This window comes from Danio rerio, chromosome 20 (assembly GCF_049306965.1).
Source record: "Danio rerio strain Tuebingen ecotype United States chromosome 20, GRCz12tu, whole genome shotgun sequence".
NCBI classification, from domain to species: Eukaryota; Metazoa; Chordata; class Actinopteri; order Cypriniformes; family Danionidae; genus Danio; species Danio rerio.
This window is the reverse complement of record NC_133195.1, coordinates 1,165,001-1,175,318: the sequence shown is the minus strand read 5'-3', so window position 1 is coordinate 1,175,318 and position 10,318 is coordinate 1,165,001. Positions and strand designations below refer to the sequence as shown.

Here is a 10,318-nt window from a genome sequence, read left to right as displayed (position 1 = left end):
GTCGTCTTGTTGTGTCAGCAGTCACACAGACTACATGAAATATCGCGGTGTGCTTTTCAAATAACTACTACTGAACATATTTATACTGAACAATTTAACAGACAATTATTACAATATATTTTTAGATTAGAATACCCTTATTGTCCTCGAAGGGCAATTAGATTTACAGCAAGTGTGCCGCAAGCCTGCGTTTGAGTGAAGGTCTCGGCCGTTAGATCGCCCCCTGGGGGCTGGCTGCAGTACAAGTCATAAAGCCCGCCTCCTCCGTGTTAATGAAGGAGACTTGAGCCCAAATAAAAAAAATTAATTACACTTGCAATAAAATGTCCCGAAAGATGGTTCTGGTGGATTAAGGCACTGGTTATTGTGCTGAAATAGGTGCAGATCTTCATTTTTGTAAACAGTTTGTTTTTAGCAGTAATTTAATGCTGGGCGTGTCATCGTGATTGACAGCTGTGATTGACAGTTTCTCAAAGCAGACCGTCTGAGCTTCGGCAGGAGACTGAAGTGTTATTATTCGATTTCTGTGTTATTTTACCATGACAAAATGAGTTCAGCAGTAAACTATAGTTTCTGACATACATGATCCTGGTGGAACACTGTTTATTCGCTAAGTTCAGGGCTTTTTTCGGGCTTTATTAGTTTGCTGATACACGCCTAACCACCAAGATAGCAAAACACAGTTCCGGCTAGATTCTCGCCTGCCGGAGACTTACCCCTCAGAGCTCAGACTGATTACCTCTGCTGGACCTACGCCGGATGCCTGGACTCACTGCCCGATTCCAGCCCGAGTCAATCGAGCCAGATGCGGCGGCCGAGCGAGCCGGCGCTGCCGCATGCGAGCCGGAATCAGCCCGCGACGCTGCGAGTAGGTTATGCGCTGCGCCCTGGAGCTGGCGCGAATGAATATATAAAACCCTCATATTTGTTAACGTTATTACATCCATTTGTGTTGATATGACAGCAAACGCATGCTGAGCAGTTCGGGGGGCGTGGTTGATTTTACATAAAGCGTTTGGTTGGAAGCTCGACTCCGCTCATTTTCGCGGCTCCTCCTCTGGCTCCATCAGACAATCCTTCTGCGCATGTCAAGGCTCCAATTTCAGCAGTCTTTTGCGACAGTTTGTGCCCGTCAAGCAGGCGTTTTGCCCTCAAGGCGTTCAATGGGAAAAAGGGCTGTCGCGTCGTCCATATTTTTTACAGTCATTGGTTTACAGCAATAGCAGACAGTTGACAGCAACAAGTCACACTCAACAACATAAAATAAACAGTACAATAATCATGAGAGAGGGAAAAAAAACTTCACGCTTTAGTAACCCAACTACAGCATACCTGTCAACATTGGGATGTGAAAATAAGGGATATGCCCACTATAATAAGGGATCTCCAACATCAGATCCCTTTATGCAAATACCCCAGCTCAGACAGTATCCGACTGCTGACTAGTTTCATTGGCTGACGCTGCTATGAAGGTCACATCACCCCTAACTTCAGATACGCTCTTTGTCAAGCGTTGACGCCCTGTGTGAATGGGGCGTAAGAGTATATGAAATGAAGCTAATATTTTTGCAGATCTGAATCTAGAAATTGCTGAAACCTTTCACTGCACGCAAGCTCAGAGGAAAATTTACAGACTACAAATAAACCTCTAGTCATAAAACACAAACAAAGATAATTTATTTCAAAGTGCGCAGAAGAACAAGATGAGAGAAAACCCAAAACACTAGTTTTTTTTGTTGTTGAACACAATAGAAAACAAATCTTTTTTTGCAGAAATTATGCAGATAATACAAAACAACATTGGGGAAAGAATATAGGTCCCACTTTATATTGTGTCCTTAACTAATATGTACTTACACAGGAATTAATAGTTTTTTACAATGTACTTATTGTGTAAATGCATGTATGTACTGTGTACTTATGCTTCATTAAATACATGTATGTAATTACATCTGTAATTAACTTTTGTAGTTACATTTGTAAATACACTGTTGACCATCCCTTACACCTTAACCCACCCTTAAACCTACCCATACCACCAAATCTGTCCATAACCCAACCTCTATCCCAACTCAAAATTGTTCTCAAACACATTATAAACACAGTAAGTACATTGTATTTATTTTTTTGACGTATATTTGTTGAGGCCACTTAATATAAAGTGGGACCAGAATTTGAAATCAAGCGTGACCGCAGATCATGTGCAAAACAGAGTACATTCTTCAAGATTAAAATCAAAGAGTGCAGCACACATGACACAAACACATCATTGTCTGAAGTGGACGCAAGCGGCTGCTCTACTGTCCAAAGTGCTTCGATACAAGATACAAACAATCCCATTTCACTGCAATCAGCAGTCCAGCTCTTCATCCTGGAGCGTCTGCCCGACAAACACAAATATCTCACACACTTTCCATTCCTGTGCAAAATAATGACTGCGCTTCAGTACCCAAGCTAAATAAAGTCTTCAGGTAAACTGACAGGAAAGTCTTCATGTTTAACTCAAGAGTGCTTTAGAAAAAAATCGCTGACAGGACTGACAAGAACACAAAATCCAGTCTGAATTTGTGGTTTGTTATTGAAGCTTTCAGATGAATAAACCTTTTCGGTAACACTTTACAATAACTACACACTATGAATTATTTATTAAGCATTAGCACATAGTGAATTCATCATCTGTTAAGCATACATTAATAAATACATTAATACATACATAATACAAACATCTACATTAATAAACACTAGTAAGCAGTCTATAACTGCAGATGCAAATACATTCTTGACTTACAACCACATTCATAAAGTGCTTAATAATTGTACTTTCATATCTTGTTAATGATTTATTTTTTATGTTATTCAAGCATGATAGGATGCATTAATTAACATACGAAGTAACTCTTATTATATGCCTGAATAATAAGAGTTATAAATGTTAATTTGAACAGTTCACTAATCATTTACTAACTCATTATGAATGATCTTAAAAACATCGACTACTCTTAAATGCAAATGGTTTGTAAATAATGCGATACTTAATTTAGTCATTAAAAATCAACCAGTCAAAAACGCTGAAAGTACAAGTATGAAGCATATTATAAATGTGGTTATAAGTCAAGAATAGAGCATTTGCAGCTGCAGTGATAAACTGCTTACTAATGTAAGAGGTAATGCTTAACAGATGATGAATTCACTATGCTAATGCTTAATAAATGATTCACAGTGTGTGGTTATTATAAAGGGTTACCAACTTTTCCAATATTATAATACTTTTTGTGTCGTTATTTTGGTGGTCAAAAGGACATCATTGTGCAGATGTCTAATAGACGTCATGGCTTTGACATCGACTGGAATTTGGACTTTTTTTGATGTCATTTTGACATCAAGGTGATCACTTGTGGATAAAGATGTTCTGCACTAATGAGTCTTGGTTTTTTGCCAGGATTTGTTCCTGCCACCATCAACCCGAGTATTGTTCTTCACCACGTCCATCACTTCATGTTTAACTCGAGAGTGCTCTACAAAAACTGATTACAGGACTGTCCTGAATGTTAGATGCCAGTTTGACGTGAAGGTAGTTTACCTGCCTGTAGGGATACAAAATCCAGTGTAAATCGGCCAATTGTAATCAAATCTAAACTAAAATAAATTAGTTTATTTAAAGTTTAATAACTTTTCTTATAGTGTAATTCTTTTTACAATTATTTTGGTGGTCAAAAGCGCATCAATGTGGGGACACGGTCTTTGACACCAGACCGATTTGCATTTTTGACATTTATTGATGTCGATTTGAGATCGAGGTGCTCACTTGTGGGTGAAGATGGTCAAGACTAAGAAGTCTTGATCTTTGCTGTGATATTCAGATGGCAGAGCCAGGATTTGTTTCTCCCACCTTCAACCCGAGTATTGTTCTTCACCACGTCCATCACTTCATGTCTAACTCAAGGGTGCTCTACAAAAACTGATTACAGGACTGTCCTGAATGTTTGACGTCAGTTTGATGCTTGTTTGTGCATTTTGTGTCGTTCAAAAAGGCATCATTGTGTGGATGTCAAATCGACGTCATGGCTTTGACACCAGACCGATTTGCAATTTTGACGTTTATTGATGTCGATTGCTCACTTGTGGGTGAAGATGGTCTGGACTAACAAGTCTTGATTTGTTTGCTGCGACAGTCAGATGACAGAGCCAGGATTTGTTCCTGCCACCCAACAACGTTGTTGACCACATCCATCACAGTGGCATACAAACAAAGTTGTGACAGTTTTTACCACTCAATCACCCGTGATTCACCCTGCCTTTACATAGTTCTAGTTTGATGTGGGCAATTGGGTTTTGTGGGGTTAGAGAGGTGTCGTTATTTTGGTGGTCGAAAGGCGTCATTGTGCAGACGTCAGATTACTTTGCATTCTTGATGTCGTTTTGACATCAGGGTGCACACTTGATAGGGGAAGATGGTCTAGACTAAGAAGTCTTGATCTTTGCTGTGATATTCAGATGGCAGAGCCAGGATTTGATCCTGCCACCATCAACCCGAGTATTATTCTTCACCACGTCCATCTCTTCATGTTTAACTCGAGGGTGCTCTACAAAAATCAATTACAGGACTGTCCTGAATGTTTGACGTCAGTTTGATGCTTGTTTGTGCATTTTGTGTCGTTCAAAAAGGCATCATTGTGTGGATGTCAAATAGACGTCATGGCTTTGACACCAGACCGATTTGCAATTTTGACGTTTATTGATGTCGATTTGAGATCAAGGTGCTCACTTGTGGGTGAAGATGGTCTGGACTAACAAGTCTTGATTTGTTTGCTGCGACAGTCAGATGGCAGAGCCAAGATTTGTTCCTGCCACCCAACAACGTTGTTGACCACATCCATCACAGTGGCATACAAACAAAGTTGTGACAGTTTTTACCACTCAATCACCCGTGATTCACCCTGCCTTTACATAGTTCCAGTTTGATGTGGGCAATTGGGTTTTGTTGGGGTTAGAGAGGTGTCGTTATTTTGGTGGTCGAAAGGCGTCATTGTGCAGACGTCAGATTACTTTGCATTCTTGATGTCATTTTGACATCAGGGTGCACACTTGATAGGGGAAGATGGTCAAGACTAAGAAGTCTTGATCTTTGCTGTGATATTCAGATGGCAGAGCCAGGATTTGATCCTGCCACCATCAACCCGAGTATTGTTCTTCACCACGTCCATCTCTTCATGTTTAACTCGATGCTCTACAAAAACTGATTACAGGACTGTCCTGAATGTTTGACGTCAGTTTGATGCTTGTTTGTGCATTTTGTGTCGTTCAAAAAGGCATCATTGTGTGGATGTCAAATAGACGTCATGGCTTTGACACCAGACCGATTTGCATTTTTGACGTTTATTGATGTCGATTTGACATTAGGGTGCTCACTTGTGGGTGAAGATGGTCTGGACTAACAAGTCTTGATTTGTTTGCTGCGACAGTCAGACGGCAGAGCCAAGATTTGTTCCTGCCACCCAATAACAGTGTTGACCACATCCATCACAGTGGCATACAAACAGAGTTGTGACAACAAGAGTCCTAACTACTCAATCACCCCGTGATTCACCCCGCCTTCAAATACTTCCAGGAAGTTTGATGTGGGCAATTGGGTTTTGTGGGGTTAGAGAGGTGTCGTTATTTTGGTGGTCGTAAGGCGTCATTGTGCAGACGTCAGATTACTTTGCATTTCTGATGTCGTTTTGACATCAGGGTGCTCACTTGATAGGGAAGGATGGTCTGGACTAAGAAGTCTTGATCTTTGCTGTGATATTCAGATGGCAGAGCCAGGATTTGTTCCTGCCACCATCAACCCGAGTATTGTTCTTCACCACGTCCATCTCTTCATGTTTAACTCGAGGGTGCTCTACAAAAACTGATTACAGGACTGTCCTGAATGTTTGACGTCAGTTTGATGCAAGTTTGTGTCGTTCAAAACGGCATCATTGTGTGGATGTCAAATAGACGTCATGGCTTTGACACCAGCCCGATTTGCATTTTTGACATTTATTGATGTCGTTTTGACATCAAGGTGCTCACTTGAGGGCGATGATGGTCTGGACCAGGGGTCACCAACCCTGTTCCTGGAGAGCTACCTTCCTGCAGAATTCAGTTCCAACCCTGATCAAACACACCTGAACCAATTAATAGTACCTAAAGCAGCACTTGATAATTACAAACAGGTGTGTTTGGTCAGGGTTGCAAACTGAAATCTGCAGGAAGGTAGCTCTCCAGGAACAGGGTTGGTGACCCCTGGTCTGAACCAAAACAAGTCTGGATGTTTGCGGTGATATTCAGATGGCAGAGCCAGGATTTGTTCCTTCACCACGTCCATCACTTCATGTTTAACTCGAGGGTGCTCTACAAAAATCGATTACAGGACTGTCCTGAATGTTTGACGTCAGTTTGATGCAAGTTTGTGTCGTTATTTTGGTGGTCAAAAAGGCATCATTCTGTGGATGTCAAATAGACGTTGTGGTTTTGGACACGTTTTCGACATTTACTTCCGGGGACTATTGTGAGGCTTCATGAAAACCGGAGTCAATGGAATTGTGGTCCATCCCATTAAGTTCATCATTTAAGGGTGCTTTATTAAACATCTGACACATCCAGTAGTCCTCTGGATGATCTATCAAAGTGAGTCAGTTTGGACCTTCAGCAGTGTTTTGAGGTGTTCAGACATCTGCTCTCTGCTGCAGTGTTTGTGTGTGTGCTGAGGAGCGTGGTCTCCTACCCAGTGTCTGGGCGGTTTGGGCAGGACGCTGGGGGATGGCGGCTCGCTGAATTTTGCACCGGCGTACGTCTTCTCTGCATCCGAGGATGTGGAGGCGTTCCCCTGCTTCAGGATGTTTTCTGGGCTCTTCTCTGTGGAGGTGGGCTTGTCCTGTCTTGTGTTTATTTGGTGCTTGCTCTGATGTGTCCGTCTGTTTAGGTTGTCTGTGGTTTGCTCCAGGCGGCTGCAGTTCAGGACAGACGCTCTGCTGATCTGGCTTCCTCGTTCTGCAGTGCAGGACTTCGGCTGCTGTAGACAAACATGAAACACACAGCTCAGGTGATGTCTTGTCTATGATCGTTTCTAATTTACTTTGTGATCTGAAACATCCAAAAAGTGTCAGCGATTATTTTATTCATAAGTGGCGTCAAAGCGTTGCTGCTAGAGGGATACAGCTGCGGTAGAAATTTAACGAGAATTATTTATTAAATGATTCAATAGTTGAATTTTATTAACGTCTACCCCTTACGCAACCCTAACCCCAACCCCCACAGTAATGTAAAAACAGTAATTATACAGAGTATTATTCATTATATTTATTAAATTATCCATTAATTGTATTTTATTAACGCTTACCCCCACCCCAACCCTCACACTATTGTATAAATATTAATTATTGTTGTAGATTTTCACAAAAATGATGCTATATTGCTTTGAGCATCTGCAGCTGTATCCTATCTAGACTTTACCGTGCCTTCAAGGCAAGCCATTTCACTTAGTGGCAATCTTTAAAGGTGCAGTGTGCAAGTTTGACCCCCAGTGGTTGAACTAGGTATTGCACTCCTGGATCAAAACAAACGCAAGCGCAGGTTGCCAGATTGAGAACAGGAGCGGGTAATTTAAACTGTGCTCAAAATAAAAGCAATAGCACCACATAGAAGGAATATTTTCAATTTAAAAGGAGTTTTTGTATCTACAACTGATCATGTCAAAGAGGTTCTCTTTAACATGATATCTATGAGGCTCTCTCTGGACCGCGAGATACGTCCGTGGAGGTATGTATTCAATCGTTTTTTGTTTTCGCGGATCCGCAAGAGGCCGCTGTGCGCGCTTTTTCGCGTCTCGGGCGCCTCTCGGGAGCGCGCCGTTCTCGCGCGAAAAGCCGCCGGATCCGCTGACCCGGCCGCCCTCCTCTTCCTCCTCTAAACCCGAGCGACAGTTTGCAAAAGCCGTCCAGAAAAACAAGAAGAAAAAAAAAGCAAAAGCCCTCGTCTTCGATTTCGACCGCGTTTTCGGATCCCGCTGCACTCTCGCCCTTATTTTTCGGATTCCGTTTTTCATCTTACCTGATTTCTGGAACCGCTGTTCCCCGGACTCGATCCCGGTCGTCGTACCCACGGCCGACTCCTTTTCCTCCTCCGGGGCCTCGGCTCCGCCGACGCAACGATGTGAGCTAAGCGGACTAACTGGTTGCATTGGAAAAGCCCTCCACTCGGAGGCAAGCTGTAGGCCGGCGAGCGCGAAGAGGAGGAGCGGAGCGGCGCCACATCGCCCTGCAGCGTTCGCTCGAAAAAAACTTAACGCGTCCGTATGTACCTCCGGCCACGTAAATCGCGGCCTCCAGAAACGTTCGCGGGGCTACGTTTCCAGAATGAGCTTGGGTTGCAATTTTCATGACCTAATGTTTCATGTAATGTCTACACAAACGTGGTAAATCATAAGAAACGTTTAAATTTATTACAGCATATCATAAAACATGCAATAGATTCACTTTCTTGTTATATCTATGTAAATTAGATGATGTTTACGCAGCACTAATAATGTGAGAGCAAGTCTTTGGCCAAGAAAAGAAAAGAAGTTAAAAACAACTAACCTCCATTCCATTATACAGATATATGTCAAACTAATTTTAGATAATCTTAACAGTTTGTTAAACTAGCGATAGAAGGTAAAACTACTTCTATGGCAAAGCCGCAATCACACTGCACTTTTCACTCCATAGACTTCCATTCATAGTCATGCGAATGCAGGAAACCGTAAACGCAAGCACGTGTTTTGCATTTCACTGCATTCGAAAGTTCAAGCTTGGTGAATTCTTACCTGCGAAATCACATCAGGTGATTGAGTGAGATCAATAGAAGACTATTTATAATTAGAAATTTAATATATGGTGCAATCGCTCACTTTTATTAATGTCTAATCATATATTGTTTAACCCCGCCACTTTTCACAGCGCCGTACGACAGAATTTTGCAAGCACAAACTCTAGTGTGACCGCAGCTTAAGTAGCTTTAGACATAAATGTCTGTTAAATGACTAAATGTAAATGTAATTTCCATGACTTTTCCAAAACCTTGTGGGTTTTACAAAAGTCTTCCAGACCTGGAAAATGCCATGTGAAAATTCCATGACTTGCCAGGTTTACCACGACCGTATGAACCCAGATATGATGGTATTTCTATGCTTTAGAAGAGTCACAAACGTACATACATCACCTTTAAAGTGCCTCTCTATCTCTTTAAAGGGTGAACATCAAATTCTCCAAAACTGTTTGCCACGATTACGATTAAATTTAGTTAGTTGTTGTGTCACCATAGCAACAATAAAATAAACACAACAGATAAATTCAAGTATTTACAATAGTGTGTGTTAAAAACACTGTTAATTGTTTTAAATTACTAGCTTTTCCTACTGAAAAAAACAGCTTAAACCAGCCTAGGCTGGTTGGCTGGTTTTAGTGGGGTTTAGACCACTGGTTTCCAGCCATTTCCAGCCTGGTCTTAGCTAGTCAGGCTGGGAGATGACCAGCTAAAACCAGCTAGACCAGCCTAGCCAGGATGGGAGCCCAGCCAAAAGCAGCTATGTCCAGCTTAAACCAAACCAGGCAGGTCAAGCTGGTTTTAGCTGATCATTTTCCAGCCAGACCAGCTAAAACCAGGCTGGAAATGAATGGAAACCAGCCTGGAAATGGCCAAAACCCCTCTAAAACCAGGCTGGTCGACCAGCTAAAACCAGCCAAATGGTTTAAGCTGGATTATTCAGCAGGGTTTTTATGTACAACAACTGACTAAGCTAAATCTTCAAAGTGATAGTTCACCTGATAAATGAATTTCTGAAGTCATCATTTACTCATCCTTTACTCGTTTCAAACCATTATGAGTTTCTTCCCTTCATTAAACAACACACGTAGATAATTTAAAGAAATATGGAAACCTGTAACCATTGACTTCTATGATATTTACTTACTATGTGCGTCAGTGGTTACAGGTATTCAGCGTTCCTCAACATATTTTGTGTTCAATGGAAGTAAATTGAGGTAAACAGTGGGTACATCTTCATTTTTTGAGGGGTGAACTAACCCCTTAACCCAATATGTGAGACACCTCCGCCCCTTGCATAAAGCCCTTTACCTGTTTATTGGGTGCTGGTTTGGACTGAGCAGGTTTGAGCTCTTCATTAGCGCTGCCTCTGTGGATGTTTGCTGATGTGTTGTTGGCTTTGCTGTGAACGTTTCGTCCTCTTTTCTTCAAGAGCACTTGCTTTGATCTGTTAATCTTCACTGCTTTATTGCCCACGCTTGATTCGACA

At 41.8% G+C, this 10,318-nt stretch overlaps 1 protein-coding gene across 3 annotated transcripts in view; it reads right to left on the bottom strand.

Moving 5' to 3' along the window:
- Positions 1–1,655: 1,655 nt before the first annotated feature.
- pnrc1 (proline-rich nuclear receptor coactivator 1) overlaps positions 1,656–10,318 on the bottom strand; it is an 8,938-nt gene continuing 275 nt past the window's right edge. The window contains exons 1-3 of one of the 3 annotated variants that reach the window (XM_073932034.1): positions 10,141–10,318; positions 6,752–7,039; positions 1,656–3,584 (exon numbers count right to left, since the gene is read on the bottom strand). The exon at positions 10,141–10,318 is cut by the window's right edge and continues 275 nt beyond it. In XM_073932034.1, coding sequence (XP_073788135.1) covers positions 3,549–3,584; positions 6,752–7,039; positions 10,141–10,318 — 502 coding nt within the window. In that variant the 3' untranslated portion in view covers positions 1,656–3,548. 3 annotated transcript variants of the gene reach the window in all.